The sequence below is a fragment of the Lolium rigidum genome, chromosome 2, assembly GCF_022539505.1.
Source record: "Lolium rigidum isolate FL_2022 chromosome 2, APGP_CSIRO_Lrig_0.1, whole genome shotgun sequence".
Classification (NCBI taxonomy): Eukaryota; Viridiplantae; Streptophyta; class Magnoliopsida; order Poales; family Poaceae; genus Lolium; species Lolium rigidum.
The window spans coordinates 287,861,887-287,878,631 of record NC_061509.1 but is presented as its reverse complement, the minus strand read 5'-3'; the positions used below and the strand labels follow the sequence as shown (position 1 = coordinate 287,878,631).

The 16,745-nt window shown below is 46.8% G+C and overlaps 2 protein-coding genes and 1 pseudogene across 2 annotated transcripts; all 3 read left to right on the top strand.

The window, feature by feature from the left end:
• The first annotated feature begins 4,141 nt into the window (after positions 1 to 4,141).
• LOC124691122 lies at positions 4,142 to 4,837 on the top strand. The gene has a single exon (XM_047224398.1). It carries the CDS (start codon positions 4,142 to 4,144, stop codon positions 4,835 to 4,837), a length of 696 nt encoding a protein of 231 aa, XP_047080354.1.
• A 5,030-nt stretch (positions 4,838 to 9,867) lies between these two features.
• On the top strand, positions 9,868 to 10,562 carry LOC124691121 (annotated as a pseudogene).
• Positions 10,563 to 15,301: 4,739 nt separating this feature from the next.
• On the top strand, positions 15,302 to 15,988 carry LOC124691119. The gene has a single exon (XM_047224397.1). The coding sequence runs from the start codon at positions 15,302 to 15,304 to the stop codon at positions 15,986 to 15,988; it is 687 nt and encodes a 228-aa protein (XP_047080353.1).
• The last annotated feature ends 757 nt before the right edge of the window (positions 15,989 to 16,745 follow it).

Sequence of the window (16,745 nt, the reverse complement as noted above, 5' to 3'; positions counted from 1 at the left end):
AATCTAGCATACTAGCATGATTGGATTGGAGGCAAGAAGAAGAGGTGGGTTGGCCAGTTTTGCGCCCGAAATGTGTCGTTCTCAGATGACTAGTGTTATCAGTTACAAGCGAGTAAAGATCAGTGGTAACGCTCAACACTTCTCTCGCGGGGGATTTATTTAGGGAGGTTGTGGGTATGTTCTTTGACGCATCAAAGTTTCACCTGCACCGACCTGCTCTCCCGATGCCGTTACCATCAGCCACCTCCATATATACGCATTGGGCGCCTTGGCTCGCCCTTGTCGGTAGGGTCCTACGTGTTGTTGGCAAGCGAACCCTTAAATGAAGAAAGTGCAATTGAAACAATCCAGAATAGAAAAATAATATTTGGATTGTAATTAGGCTCCTCTACTCTAGTCGTCCATCTGTTGTAGTTGTCATAGCTTTCAGGGTTGGGTTCTGATAGAACTCTATCCATAGAGACCTCCTCCCTTTGCTCGTATATAGCACTTAGAAGAGTGACTTCTCCCCGATAAGGGTTTAGAGTATAGAGAGGATGCCTTTCTATAAATAATAGTAATAGTAAAAGACAGAAAGCAAAGACTAGATTAGATGTCCGGCATTTCTTTTTTATCGACTTTTTCGAAGATTGATTGGACTTGAATTCCCACTTGATTGCTTTTTATCTCTCCTCATGTTTTGCTAATAGCAGTGCACGAGGTATTGCGCGTTGCTAGCAAAAAGTTCATGAAGCTAAAAGAAAGGCCGCACCACTGCTGAGGGCTTGGCCGAGAAGGACATCGACGGAGTGGTCGCCCTTGCAAAGGTGGACGAGGCAGAATGTGACGGTGAGGCTACAGGTTAAATGAGCTACTTGTCATGGAAGCTTTGTCGTTGTTGAATTCTCGCCAGGCGGCAGCTTCCTTTCCGCTCTATCTTCAAGCCTCTATGCGATAGTGCGACCATGTGCTGCATGTCGTGGAGGAGACACGTGTGGCAAAATCCATGGCGAAGATCCTGTCTGGCGAGCCGATGCATATATGATCTCCTTTTAAATTTTTCTTTGGAGTGGAGCCGTTTCTTTATGCTTGCTTCATAGAAAACCCCTATTTTTGACACTTAGAAAATGGAAAATGATTTCTTTCCAAAATGTTGGAAACTTATTTCCGCCATGTATTCTGCCATGTCAATATTAATATTCACATATGTGAAAAAATTGACTCATTATCATGAAAATTATTTTTATTACATTACACAACTTTTTAATAATAGAACCGTGTGTGATTGACTCCTACGTCACATACCCTTTTAAAGTGAAACGGTGTGCGAATTAAATTGGCAAAAGGTATTGAAATTGGTAAGCGCAAATAGAAAGCTTCAAAATTCGTAAATGCGTGCGCGCTATCCAATAAATATGGTCTAGTTTTTATAATTGAAAGTTGGAGCGGCACCATTTTTCACCATATCATTTTATGTTTGCTTCACAAAAAATCTGTCTTTAGCACTTAGAAAATGGAAAATGTTTTTTTTTTGTAAGAGAAACTGGGAAACTCAATAAGGCTCCCGGGTGTGTATGCTCCCTTTACCGAAATATCATATTTTGAAGTTTCAAAAAATAAATTGACAAAAAATTCTACATCTACATCTCCATAATATATGTGTGTTCGTCAAGTTTCACGAAAACCCGATAACTTTGGTGCTCTATGTACAAAAGAGAAAACAATTCTTGTGAAAAGTCTTATTTTTAGAACCAAATTTTGTCTTCTTTGCACATGCTACGGAACAAGTCAATTTTTCGTGAAACTACTTTTTGAGCATGTTGCACGTGAAGATGTTTGTGTGAATTTTTTGTTTCATTTTTTTTGATATTTTAAAATGTGTCTATGGTGCATTTCAAAATACGGGAGCATATGCTCCGATGTGCCAAAACATCACTTTAGAGAAACTCTAAAACTGACTTTAACAATGTTGTTTGCCATGGAAATATAGATTCTATACAAAAGAAGACATATTATTATGAAAATCAGCTTTTTTGTGCATCGCAGACAATTTTCATTTCCATGCCGTGTGTGATTGCCTCCTACATAACACGCGGTTTTATAAGGAAGCCATGTGCGATACATCACATACCCTTCCATAAACAAAACAAAAAAACACATGTGATACATACACACATAAAGAAAATAGTATGTGGTACATCACACCACACATGCTATTTCTAACATCTCGGGAGGGTTTGATTTTCCGTGTGTGATGGGGGGCTTAAAATGTTCGTTCTGTACTAGTGCAGTTCAGTGACCACAGAATTCTTCCTCGAAATAGGCTCTCGGCCCGATATATTAATATAGCAATCGACCGATACAATAAGCACGCTGGGACCGCAGCACAACCAAAGCCCAAAAGAACAAAAGAGAAAGAGGACAAAGAAAACAATGCCAACACGGCAGCTTGACAAGAACAAAGACGACTCACAACCGCTGCGCCCTCCGGAGAAATCCACCACACACCAAGCACACAGAAACGCCGCATATCAAGCAACACCTTCAACAAGGAAAATGACGACAACTTCGCTGCTGCCCGGATTAATCCTAGGGTTTCCCCCGATACGTGGAAGGGATTGGGAAAGAGGGACAACCGACGCCCTTCGGAAGTTAAGGCGACACCCGCAGCGTCACCGCGTCGGTGTCGGGCATGCCGACTAGGATTTCTCCCGCCCACCAAATCCACAAACCAGTGGAAGGGATTGGGAAAGAGGGACAACCGACGCCCTTCAGGAAGGTAGGGTGACACCCGCGAGCGTCACCGCGTCGGTGTCGGGCATGCCGACTAGGATTTCTCCCGCCCACCAAATCCACAAACCCAGACGATCTGATGTGCTCCACCTAGCTTGCCACCCACCACCACACGCCACCGCGGTCTTGAAGCCATCCTCGCCATCAAGCTATGGACCTCGGAGCAGTGGCCTAGATGCAGAGAAGAGAGGTAGCCGGGTCGGGGGTACCAGTGCCTCAGCCGCGCGAGAGGGAACTACCTCCACCGCCTTCGCGGTAGCCAAGCGGACATGGCAGAGGTCAAACCAGGCCCACCTGGCCCGGCCGGGTCCTCCCGGCCCCGTAAAGCCCCCATGGCCATGCTGCAGCAGGCCGGCCAGAGCACCGCCGCCCCCAGCCACCGCCGCCGCGCCTTCTCTGCCTCCAGGGAGCATCACCGGCGCGCCAGGAGCAGACAGCGCGTCCAACCCATATGGGCCCCAATCTAGGCCCAGATCTGGGCCGACCAGCCCGCCCTAGCACCAGCGCCGGCGCTGCTCTGCCGCCAACGATGGCACCGCCACTGCTCCTCCCGGACGTCGTGCGGGAATCATGCCGCCATGCCGGACCGTCGCCGGCCGAGGAGCACCACCCGGCCGCACCTACCCCGCGCAGGCGCGGACCGAGAGGGAAGAGCGAGGGGACGCCGGCGCCGTTCAGGCCTTGCCTGGCGACGCCCGCCGACGACGGAGGGGGAGAGAAGGAGGAGGGGGCGCGAGACGCGGGGCGGCGGCGGCGCGGCCCCGTCGCCCGCGGGGGACGACGCGGTCGCGAGTCGCAGAGCGTTTTTCTCGGGGGACCACAGAATTCGAGTGGCATACTTCATAATACACATAGGTGTATCTGCAACTATACCTTCTGTCATTGTCACCTGAGTAACATGACAGTTAAATGCAAAATGCTTACCAATCGAGCGTCATCTTTTTAAACTAAGTATGTTTGTAATGCATACTGAGTATATATCATCTCGGTTAGCTGATTGTACAAGTTCATTAACACCCGACGCAATAATAGCTGAGGCTGAGGCGTACCTGCAGCCCGTGCTAGCTGATCACTGATCGAAGGATAAGCCAGGCAATGGCCCTCCTCATTGGCCGTGGTTTTGTGTTGCAGACTCACGTCCGACTCGGATATGCGACAGGAAAAGAGTTCGAGTTTGATTCCAGTTCTGCATCCGCTGCTGCTTCACGGTTTCAGGTCCGATTCTACTGGAGATAAATAGCTCCGGGCAAAACAGAAACGAAAACCACAAAGGCAAAAACAGAAGCCCGCCGACTTCTATCTTTGGTTTCATCTCGCCGGCGATCTAATCTTGGGGCATCACCGTCAATCAGCAAAGAAACTACTCGGGATGGAAGCAGAAGGGAAAGCTCCGAGTCTGCTGGAGCTGTGCGTCCGAAAGGCCATCGACAACCTGCGGCGCATCGAGAGCGTGGACGGCGTGGACACGGCGCTGCTGCGCAGGATCCTGCCCCACTGCGACCTGGAGCAGCTGACCCGCATCGAGAGCCGCACGGCGACAGACCTGACCCCGGTCACGGACGTGCTGTGGAAGGGGTTCTACCGGCGGCAGTTCGGCGAGGAGCACACGAGCCGCGTCGTGGACAGGATGCAGCGGGCCGGGGCGCGGTACAAGTGGAAGGATCTCTTCAAGGCGAAGACAAAGCAGCAGAAGGAGGTGGAAGACAGGATGGTGGAGGCGCTGACGAACAAGTGCCGGGCGCGGAACGCCGAGAGGCAAAGCAGGGCCATCAAGCGATTCACGAAGGTGCAGCCAAGCAGTTGCAAACGAAGCTATTTCGGAGGAGGACCAAGCGGCATGTCCTCCGGTTCCGGCTACAAGAACCCGATGTTGAAGAAGGCAAGGATGGAGGTTGACATTCGGGCGAGAATGGAAGCTCCTTTTTGCAGGAGGTCGGCTCAGCCAACGACGAGCCATGGACAGCCGATGAGGACGACGGCGATCGGTAGACCCAACTCGACCAGCACCATTGCTAAACCAAGTGCTTTGAATAGGACGAACCAAAACAACAGGTCCAGGTTCTAGATGAAGCGCCATCCTCCTAACTCCGGCCGGGGCTCTCATCTTCATCTTGCAAACATTTTTTTTCTTTTAACAAGTTGGTTCTGCTTGCCATTCTGAAGTCCTTTTACCTCAAGAACGAGCAGTGTTTGTAGCTGGCTCAGTTGAGCCCGTGTATCTTAAGGATGTAAGCGCAACAAATGTATGTAGCCGAATAGGTGTAACAAGCTTCGTTAAAAAGCAGTAATTTTAATGATTGACCTCACTTGTCAGTGCTTAGCTCGAGGCTTACTTAGACTCGATGATACCAATGTTGATAGACAGCTAACTAGTCCTAGTACTGTACACTGAGGTTGTCAAACTGCTCAGTCTATGTTAGCAAATAATTTTCCATGTTTTGTTCAATTACTTGTTTTACAACTTCCAAGAGTAGAGTGCCTGAAAAATTAGAGGCCCAAAGGTAATACGTATGTGCAGCAGTCATTTTATCACCAAAGTCCCCAGGGTGACCCAATAACCCATCTTTGTGCCGCAGGAAAACTTTAGCTCTTTGTCTAAACATGTAATTGATCAGTTGAAAAGACACATGTAACTGCATAGTTAAAACAAGTGAGGTAGCCAGAATATGCTTTCGGCCAATTTGTATTTAAGATGTAATGATGCAATTCATATTTTTATGGGAAGCTTCGGAACAAGAGTTTGCAGGACCTGTATATTAGCTGCAAGTAGTTCAAATTTAGAATGTTAAGAAAGTTGTGTATTTTTACAAATAAGAGGGAGTACATGTTTTTAATTTGTAACAAACAACGATCAAAGGATGCGCAACATATTTCAACATCTATTTTTTCTAGAAACCCAACCTTATTTTTTCTTAAAAATAGTTCTAGAAGTACCTATAGTTGCTCTCAATCTAGCATACTAGCATGATTGGATTGGAGGCAAGAAGAAGAGGTGGGTTGGCCAGTTTTGCGCCCGAAATGTGTCGTTCTCAGATGACTAGTGTTATCAGTTACAAGCGAGTAAAGATCAGTGGTAACGCTCAACACTTCTCTCGCGGGGGATTTATTTAGGGAGGTTGTGGGTATGTTCTTTGACGCATCAAAGTTTCACCTGCACCGACCTGCTCTCCTGATGCCGTTACCATCAGCCACCTCCATATATACGCATTGGGCGCCTTGGCTCGCCCTTGTCGGTAGGGTCCTACGTGTTGTTGGCAAGCGAACCCTTAAATGAAGAAAGTGCAATTGAAACAATCCAGAATAGAAAAATAATATTTGGATTGTAATTAGGCTCCTCTACTCTAGTCGTCCATCTGTTGTAGTTGTCATAGCTTTCAGGGTTGGGTTCTGATAGAACTCTATCCATAGAGACCTCCTCCCTTTGCTCGTATATAGCACTTAGAAGAGTGACTTCTCCCCGATAAGGGTTTAGAGTATAGAGAGGATGCCTTTCTATAAATAATAGTAATAGTAAAAGACAGAAAGCAAAGACTAGATTAGATGTCCGGCATTTCTTTTTTATCGACTTTTTCGAAGATTGATTGGACTTGAATTCCCACTTGATTGCTTTTTATCTCTCCTCATGTTTTGCTAATAGCAGTGCACGAGGTATTGCGCGTTGCTAGCAAAAAGTTCATGAAGCTAAAAGAAAGGCCGCACCACTGCCGAGGGCTTGGCCGAGAAGGACATCGACGGAGTGGTCGCCCTTGCAAAGGTGGACGAGGCAGAATGTGACGGTGAGGCTACAGGTTAAATGAGCTACTTGTCATGGAAGCTTTGTCGTTGTTGAATTCTCGCCAGGCGGCAGCTTCCTTTCCGCTCTATCTTCAAGCCTCTATGCGATAGTGCGACCATGTGCTGCATGTCGTGGAGGAGACACGTGTGGCAAAATCCATGGCGAAGATCCTGTCTCGGCGAGCCGATGCATATATGATCTCCTTTTAAATTTTTCTTTGGAGTGGAGCCGTTTCTTTATGCTTGCTTCATAGAAAACCCCTATTTTTGACACTTAGAAAATGGAAAATGATTTCTTTCCAAAATGTTGGAAACTTATTTCCGCCATGTATTCTGCCATGTCAATATTAATATTCACATATGTGAAAAAATTGACTCATTATCATGAAAATTATTTTTATTACATTACACAACTTTTTAATAATAGAACCGTGTGTGATTGACTCCTACGTCACATACCCTTTTAAAGTGAAACGGTGTGCGAATTAAATTGGCAAAAGGTATTGAAATTGGTAAGCGCAAATAGAAAGCTTCAAAATTCGTAAATGCGTGCGCGCTATCCAATAAATATGGTCTAGTTTTTATAATTGAAAGTTGGAGCGGCACCATTTTTCACCATATCATTTTATGTTTGCTTCACAAAAAATCTGTCTTTAGCACTTAGAAAATGGAAAATGTTTTTTTTTTGTAAGAGAAACTGGGAAACTCAATAAGGCTCCCGGGTGTGTATGCTCCCTTTACCGAAATATCATATTTTAAAGTGTCAAAAAAAAATTGAGAAAACATTCTACATCTACATCTCCATGATATATGCCTCGTTCGACAAGTTTCACGAAAAACGATAATTTTTATGATCTATGTAAAAAAAGAGAAAACAATTCTTGTGAAAAGTCTTATTTTTAGAACCAAATTTTGTCTTCTTTGCACATGCTACGGAACAAGTCAATTTTTCGTGAAACTACTTTTTGAGCATGTTGCACGTGAAGATGTTTGTGTGAATTTTTTGTTTCATTTTTTTTGATATTTTAAAATGTGTCTATGGTGCATTTCAAAATACGGGAGCATATGCTCCGATGTGCCAAAACATCACTTTAGAGAAACTCTAAAACTGACTTTAACAATGTTGTTTGCCATGGAAATATAGATTCTATACAAAAGAAGACATATTATTATGAAAATCAGCTTTTTTGTGCATCGCAGACAATTTTCATTTCCATGCCGTGTGTGATTGCCTCCTACATAACACGCGGTTTTATAAGGAAGCCATGTGCGATACATCACATACCCTTCCATAAACAAAACAAAAAAACACATGTGATACATACACACATAAAGAAAATAGTATGTGGTACATCACACCACACATGCTATTTCTAACATCTCGGGAGGGTTTGATTTTCCGTGTGTGATGGGGGCTTAAAATGTTCGTTCTGTACTAGTGCAGTTCAGTGACCACAGAATTCTTCCTCGAAATAGGCTCTCGGCCCGATATATTAATATAGCAATCGACCGATACAATAAGCACGCCGGGACCGCAGCACAACCAAAGCCCAAAAGAACAAAAGAGAAAGAGGACAAAGAAAACAATGCCAACACGGCAGCTTGACAAGAACAAAGACGACTCACAACCGCTGCGCCCTCCGGAGAAATCCACCACACACCAAGCACACAGAAACGCCGCATATCAAGCAACACCTTCAACAAGGAAAATGACGACAACTTCGCTGCTGCCCGGATTAATCCTAGGGTTTCCCCCGATACGTGGAAGGGATTGGGAAAGAGGGACAACCGACGCCCTTCAGGAAGTTAAGGCGACACCCGCAGGCGTCACCGCGTCGGTGTCGGGCATGCCGACTAGGATTTCTCCCGCCCACCAAATCCACAAACCAGTGGAAGGGATTGGGAAAGAGGGACAACCGACGCCCTTCAGGAAGGTAGGGTGACACCCGCAGGCGTCACCGCGTCGGTGTCGGGCATGCCGACTAGGATTTCTCCCGCCCACCAAATCCACAAACCCAGACGATCTGATGTGCTCCACCTAGCTTGCCACCCACCACCACACGCCACCGCGGTCTTGAAGCCATCCTCGCCATCAAGCTATGGACCTCGGAGCAGGGCCTAGATGCAGAGAAGAGAGGTAGCCGGGTCGGGGGTACCAGTGCCTCAGCCGCGCGAGAGGGAACTACCTCCACCGCCTTCGCGGTAGCCAAGCGGACATGGCAGAGGTCAAACCAGGCCCACCTGGCCCGGCCGGGTCCTCCCGGCCCCGTAAAGCCCCCATGGCCATGCCGCGACGCAGGCCGGCCGCAGCACCGCCGCCCCCAGCCACCGCCGCCGCGCGCTTCTCTCGCCTCCGTGGAGCATCACCGGCGCGCCAGGAGCAGACAGCGCGTCCAACCCATATGGGCCCCAATCTAGGCCCAGATCTGGGCCGACCAGCCCGCCCTAGCACCAGCGCCGGCGCTGCTCTGCCGCCAACGATGGCACCGCCACTGCTCCTCCCAGACGTCGTGCGGGAATCATGCCGCCATGCCGGACCGTCGCCGGCCGAGGAGCACCACCCGGCCGCACCTACCCCGCGCAGGCGCAGACCGAGAGGGGAAGAGCGAGGGGACGCCGGCGCCGTTCAGGCCTTGCCTGGCGACGCCCGCCGACGACGGAGGGGGAGAGAAGGAGGAGGGGGCGCGAGACGCGGGGCGGCGGCGGCGCGGCCCCGTCGCCCGCGGGGGACGACGCGGTCGCGAGTCGCAGAGCGTTTTTCTCGGGGGACCACAGAATTCGAGTGGCATACTTCATAATACACATAGGTGTATCTGCAACTATACCTTCTGTCATTGTCACCTGAGTAACATGACAGTTAAATGCAAAATGCTTACCAATCGAGCGTCATCTTTTTAAACTAAGTATGTTTGTAATGCATACTGAGTATATATCATCTCGGTTAGCTGATTGTACAAGTTCATTAACACCCGACGCAATAATAGCTGAGGCTGAGGCGTACCTGCAGCCCGTGCTAGCTGATCACTGATCGAAGGATAAGCCAGGCAATGGCCCTCCTCATTGGCCGTGGTTTTGTGTTGCAGACTCACGTCCGACTCGGATATGCGACAGGAAAAGAGTTCGAGTTTGATTCCAGTTCTGCATCCGCTGCTGCTTCACGGTTTCAGGTCCGATTCTACTGGAGATAAATAGCTCCGGGCAAAACAGAAACGAAAACCACAAAGGCAAAAACAGAAGCCCGCCGACTTCTATCTTTGGTTTCATCTCGCCGGCGATCTAATCTTGGGGCATCACCGTCAATCAGCAAAGAAACTACTCGGGATGGAAGCAGAAGGGAAAGCTCCGAGTCTGCTGGAGCTGTGCGTCCGAAAGGCCATCGACAACCTGCGGCGCATCGAGAGCGTGGACGGCGTGGACACGGCGCTGCTGCGCAGGATCCTGCCCCACTGCGACCTGGAGCAGCTGACCCGCATCGAGAGCCGCACGGCGACAGACCTGACCCCGGTCACGGACGTGCTGTGGAAGGGGTTCTACCGGCGGCAGTTCGGCGAGGAGCACACGAGCCGCGTCGTGGACAGGATGCAGCGGGCCGGGGCGCGGTACAAGTGGAAGGATCTCTTCAAGGCGAAGACAAAGCAGCAGAAGGAGGTGGAAGACAGGATGGTGGAGGCGCTGACGAACAAGTGCCGGGCGCGGAACGCCGAGAGGCAAAGCAGGGCCATCAAGCGATTCACGAAGGTGCAGCCAAGCAGTTGCAAACGAAGCTATTTCGGAGGAGGACCAAGCGGCATGTCCTCCGGTTCCGGCTACAAGAACCCGATGTTGAAGAAGGCAAGGATGGAGGTTGACATTCGGGCGAGAATGGAAGCTCCTTTTGCAGGAGGTCGGCTCAGCCAACGACGAGCCATGGACAGCCGATGAGGACGACGGCGATCGGTAGACCCAACTCGACCAGCACCATTGCTAAACCAAGTGCTTTGAATAGGACGAACCAAAACAACAGGTCCAGGTTCTAGATGAAGCGCCATCCTCCTAACTCCGGCCGGGGCTCTCATCTTCATCTTGCAAACATTTTTTTTCTTTTAACAAGTTGGTTCTGCTTGCCATTCTGAAGTCCTTTTACCTCAAGAACGAGCAGTGTTTGTAGCTGGCTCAGTTGAGCCCGTGTATCTTAAGGATGTAAGCGCAACAAATGTATGTAGCCGAACAGGTGTAACAAGCTTCGTTAAAAAGCAGTAATTTTAATGATTGACCTCACTTGTCAGTGCTTAGCTCGAGGCTTACTTAGACTCGATGATACCAATGTTGATAGACAGCTAACTAGTCCTAGTACTGTACACTGAGGTTGTCAAACTGCTCAGTCTATGTTAGCAAATAATTTTCCATGTTTTGTTCAGTTCCTTGTTTTACAACTTCCAAGAGTAGAGTGCCTGAAAAAGTAGAGGCCCAAAGGTAATATGTGCAGCAGTCATTTTATCACCAAAGTCCCCCCAGGGTCACCCAATAACCCATCTCTGTGCCGCAGGAAAACTTTAGCTCTTTGTCTAAACATGTAATTGATCAGTTGAAAAGACACATGTAACTGCATAGTTAAAACAAGTGAGGTAGCCAGAATATGCTTTCGGCGAATTTGTATTTAAGATGTAATGATGCAATTCATATTTTTATGGGAAGCTTCGGAACAAGAGTTTGCAGGACCTACATATTAGCTGCAAGTAGTTCAAATTTAGAATGTTAAGAAAGTAGTGTATTCTTACGAATAAGAGGGAGTACATGTTTGTAAGTTGTAACAAACAACGATCAAAGGATGCGCAACATATTTTCCAAGGTTTGGGAAAGCGGAAAAAAGCGGTCGCTTAAACGCGATGTAGCGTGAAGCGGAGGGGTACCGCGTTGATTAGGGCCAAAGCGGCTAATTAAGCGCTAGGCACGCTTAATCATTACGCTTTATTTAAAATCTTGATTAGGCACGCGTGAGCGTTGAAAACGCAACTCCGAAGCGTTACGTGCGGTAACTTTTGGGCCCGCGAGAAATTACCGGGACACGGTAACTTTTGGCACGAGCGCGGGGTTTAGCACGAGGATTAGCGCGCCCAATCGGGCTATAAAACCATCATCGATACATCCCCTCTTAATTGCAATCGACATCACCATCAAAGCCGACGGTGGAGGAACTGCTCCTCCGCGTCTAGCCCATCCCTGCTGCAAGCAATTCCCGGCCATTCCGTTGTCTCCCCGACATGAAATTTGGCTTGAAATTCTTGATTTCCAAATAATACATGTTCTTTGGCCTGAAATCCTGATTTTCTCTAGTTTTTGGTCCCCAAGTTGACTAAGTCAAGAACGCTTTAGCACCGTTTAAGCACGCACTAAATGCATAAGCTCTAGGCGGAAGGCCACCGCACTGATTACGCTTTCCGCTTTCCTGAACCTTGATATTTTCACATCTATTTTTTCTACAAACCCAACCTTATTTTTTCTTAAAAATGGTTCTAGAAGTACCTATAGTTACACTCAATCTAGCATACTAGCATGATTGGATTGGAGGCAAGAAGAAGAGGTGGGTTGGCCAGTTTAGCGCTCGGAACGTGTTGATCTCAGATGACTAGTGTTATCACTGACAAGCGAGTAAAGATCAGTGGTAATGCTCAACACTCATCTCGCGGGGGATTTAGGGAGGCCATGGGTATGTTCTTTGACGCATCAATGTTTCACCTGCACCAGCCTGCTCTCCCGATGTCGTCACCGTCAGTCGCCTCCATATATACGCATTGGGTGCCTTCGCTCACCCATGTCGATGGGGTCCTACGTGTTGTTGGCAAGCGAACCCTTGAATGAAGAAAGTGCAATTGAAATAATCAAGAACAGAAAAAATAATGTTTGGATTGGAATTAGGCTCCTCTACTCTAGTCACCCATCACTAGTAGATAAACCCCCCTTTAGTACCGGTTCTAGAGGGCCTTTAGTACCGGTTTTGGAACCGGTACTAAAGATCCGGTACTAAAGCCTCCGGTACTAAAGGTGCCTCCACGTGGCCCCAGACGAGCCTGCGGGGTTGCAGACCTTTGGTACCGGTTCGTAACACGAACCCGTACTAAAGGTTGGCTTTTTTTTTTCTCTTTTTGATTTTTTTTAAATTAATTTTTTTCCAATTTTTTATTTGAATTGTTTAACCACTTAATCACACTATACACACATTTATCACTAAGCATTCTTAATTTCAATCTAAATTACTCGATTCTACTAACACACTTCCCCACAGGTCACCCATCCTCAGACTACTCCAGCGCTAGGACGCTTAACTTCTTAGTTCCTTCCCTATGAGCTACCTACAAACAACTAATGCTTACCTGACAATAGTATCCAATCAATCCTATTAACCCATGGACTATGATGTCACACACATTTATTTTATGACTCGAAATAATTATTTAAATAAAAATAAATAAATCATGAATAATAATCTTGAATTAAAATATTCTTGAATGAAAATAATAATTAACTTATTTGTCTTTTCCATTTAATATTGAATAATTCATATCTGCAAATCCGTAAATCAAAATTTGACAAATAATATGTCAAAATCGATTAGAAAAATGAGAGAAATCCAAATATGACATCCATATCATCCACATCCATGCACCTCTTTTGAAAATGACAAATTCTTGCCGATTTGGCTGGAAACGGGTAAAATTTGAATTGCAGGTGCATCGTAGTTTGCTCATGATTTTTGGAAAAAATCATTTTTCGGTACACAACTACCTATTTCATCAGAGATAGACAAAGAGTTTCTCAATATTCAACCCCTAGCTACAAATGGTCGTGCCCGCCGTCTTGACTTTTTCCTGAAACCGGCTTAGAAAATTCTACAAAATTCACAAAAATTCAAAAATTCTACCAATAGCACCACCATCAGCACCACCAGCACCGACCCCAACAACACCACCATCAGCACCACCAGCACCCCCAGCAGGTCAGGTGAAGAAGGCAAGGAAGAGAGGAGCCAAGAAGGGCGCATCTTCGAGCCAGCCTGCTCCTATAGTTTTGGCTGCTGAAACTAAACGATCCATGGAAGAAGAAAGGAAAAAGTATCCCTCGCCGTAGCCTCCAACCGTGTACAGACCTCCGTAAATAGGTCTCGGTTCTCCACCCGCTGAAGAGGTAACCACGAACAGAGAATACATGTACATCTGTAGATGACCTGCAACAAAGAACAATTTTTATCGTTAAAAATCTTGTCATTTCTACTTAGCCAAAGCGCCCATATAACTGCAAGCGCCCCCATGCTAAGAAGCAACTTAAACCTTGACCCGACACCTTGAAGCCAGTTGCCAAAGACATTGGCCACACTAGTCGGGGGATACAGGGTAGACGCTACTTGGATGACTGACCAAATAGATCTCGCAAAATGGCACTGGAAAAAAAAGTGTTTAATAGTTTCATCATAACGATACAAAACACACCTTGAACTTCCGTGCCAATTCCACTTAACAAGATTATCCTTAGTATGATTTTTTGTAGAATTGGGGTGGGCATGACAATGCAAACCCTAGATTGTTTTCTATTCCTACATATTTCCTATCCTAAGAATCAAACATGCCGTAAATGGTGACACTCAAAAAAATAAGGTTAGCTGATTGTACAAGTTTATTAACACTCGACACGATAATAGCTGAGGCTAGCCATAGTGCTAGTATCATAGCTAGTATCATGCATCCTAGCCCCACCAAAAATGCTGATGTGGCAGGTAATTATGGATGAGAGAGGAGATTAGGCTGGTCATAGTGCATAGTATCATATTGTAGTATCATGCATATGATACTTGTCTATGATACTATCACTATAGTGGGTGATATTATAGAGTAGTATCATAATCCTCTAAATTTATTGTTTTGTAGAATCCCAATACAAAATGTGTGTACAAGATCTATTTAGCATTAGCTTTTCTCGTAATGTGCGCTATGATACAGTATCCATCTATGTTACTCTAATCTTATCTCTCCTCATTAATTAGATGCCACATCAGCATTTTTGTGGGCCTAAGATGCATGATACTACCTATGATACTAGCACTATGGCCAGCCTAACATAGGTAGATACTGTATCATAGCGCACATCACGAGAAAAGTTAGTATCAAATAAATCTTGTACACAAATTTGTATTGAGATTCTATAAATCAATTAATATAGCAAAACTATGATACTAGTCTATGATACTATGCATTATGAATCTAGTATCATAGAAAAGTATAATATACATGATACTACTATATGATACACCCACTATGGCCAGCCTGAGCCGTACCTGCAGCCCGTACCTGCAGCCCGTGCTGATTACTGATCGATGGATAAACCACACAATGGTCTCATCATTGGCCGTGTTTTTTTGTTGGAGACTCACGTCGGAGTTCCGACTCGGATATGCCGAATTGGCCCATCGGTGCTACTGTCGTGTTCACAATTAATGATGCGAGTACAAGCTAGTAGATGCACCAATTCGACTTCGAGTATGATCCGCTTGTTTGCGACTCACGTCTGACTGATCCGATATGCGAAAGGAAAAGAGTTCGAGTATGACTCCTGTTCCGCATTCGTCTTCACGGTTTCACGTCCTATTCTACGGGAGATAAATACCTCCGGGGAAAACAGAAGAGAAAGCCACAGAGGGAAACTCGACCTCTTCTTTGCTTTCGTTTCGCATCGACGTTCGGCGATCCATTCTCGGCGCATCGCCGTGAACCATCAGGAATTCAGGATGGAAGCAGAAGGGAAAGCTCCGAGTCTGCTGGAGATGTGCATCCGAAAGGCCATCGACAACCTGCGGCGCATCGAGAGCGTGGACGGCGTGGACACGGCGCTGCTGCGCAGGATCCTGCCCCACTGCGACCTGGAGCAGCTGACCCGCATCGAGAGCCGCACGGCGACGGACCTGACCCCGGTCACCGACGTCCTCTGGCAGGGGTTCTACCGGCGGCAGTTCGGCGACGAGCACACGGGCCGCGTCGTCGACAGGATGCAGCGGGCCGGGGCGCGGTACAAGTGGAAGGATCTCTTCAAGGCGAAGACAAAGCAGCAGAAGGAGGTGGAAGACAGGATGGTGGAGGCGCTGACGAACAAGTGCCGGGCGCGGAACGCCGAGAGGCAGAGCAGGGCCATCAAGCGATTCACGAAGGTGCAGCCAAGCAGTTGCAAACGAAGCTATTTCGGAAGAGGACCGAGCGGCATGTCCTCCGGTTCCGGCTACAAGAACCCGATGTTGAAGAAGGCGAGGATGGAGGTTGACATTCGGGCGAAGATGGAAGCTCCTTTTTGCAGGAGGTCTACAACGAGTCATGGACAGCCAATGAGGACGATGACAATCCGTAGACCCAACTCGACCAGCACCATTACCAAACCAACTGCTGTGAATAGGCCGAACCAAAACAACAGATCCAGGTTCTAAATGAAGCGCCATTTCATGAAGTCCTTGTACAGAAGTGCTTGTACCTAGCTCAACTGAGCGCTTGTATCTTAAGGCAGTACAAATGTATGTAGCTGAACATGTTTAACAAGCTTCGTTAAAAAAAGTAATTTGACAGCAAAATTGATGATTAGCCCCACTTGTCAGTGATTAGCTCGAAGCTTACTTAGACTCGAGGGCAAGGCGGGATACCAATGTTGATAAACAGCTAACTAGTGTTAGTACTGTAAACTGATCAGTCTATGTTAGCAATTTTCCATGTTTTGTTCAGTTCCTTGTTTTACAACTTCCAAGAGCAAGAGCATCTCCCGCCGCGTCCCCCCAAACGGTGCCGGATCAAGCGTTTGGGGGACGTGTTTTGTTCGTGCCGCGTTTGGGGGACGTCGATTCCCAGCCACGTCCCTCAAACGCTGCCCCCAAACTTTTCTTATAGGATTTTCAAAAACCCTTATTAAACATAGCACACAAATAAATATGTTTGCCAAAATTGTTTTCAAATTAAAATACAACAAATAATAAAATAACTAACGCTTCGCTATCTAATAACTTTTTCTACCCCTATTCTCTTTTTCTTTGTATCAACTATAAACCATTGGATTGTCTTCAATTGGATGGGGGAATCCAATTGACAGCCTCGATTCGTATCCTGGCTCGTCGAAACTTAGGTAATTAACTTCTTCTCCTTAACCCAAAAACAAATGGGATCAAACTCCGATTCAAATAGGAGGAGTACGCCATG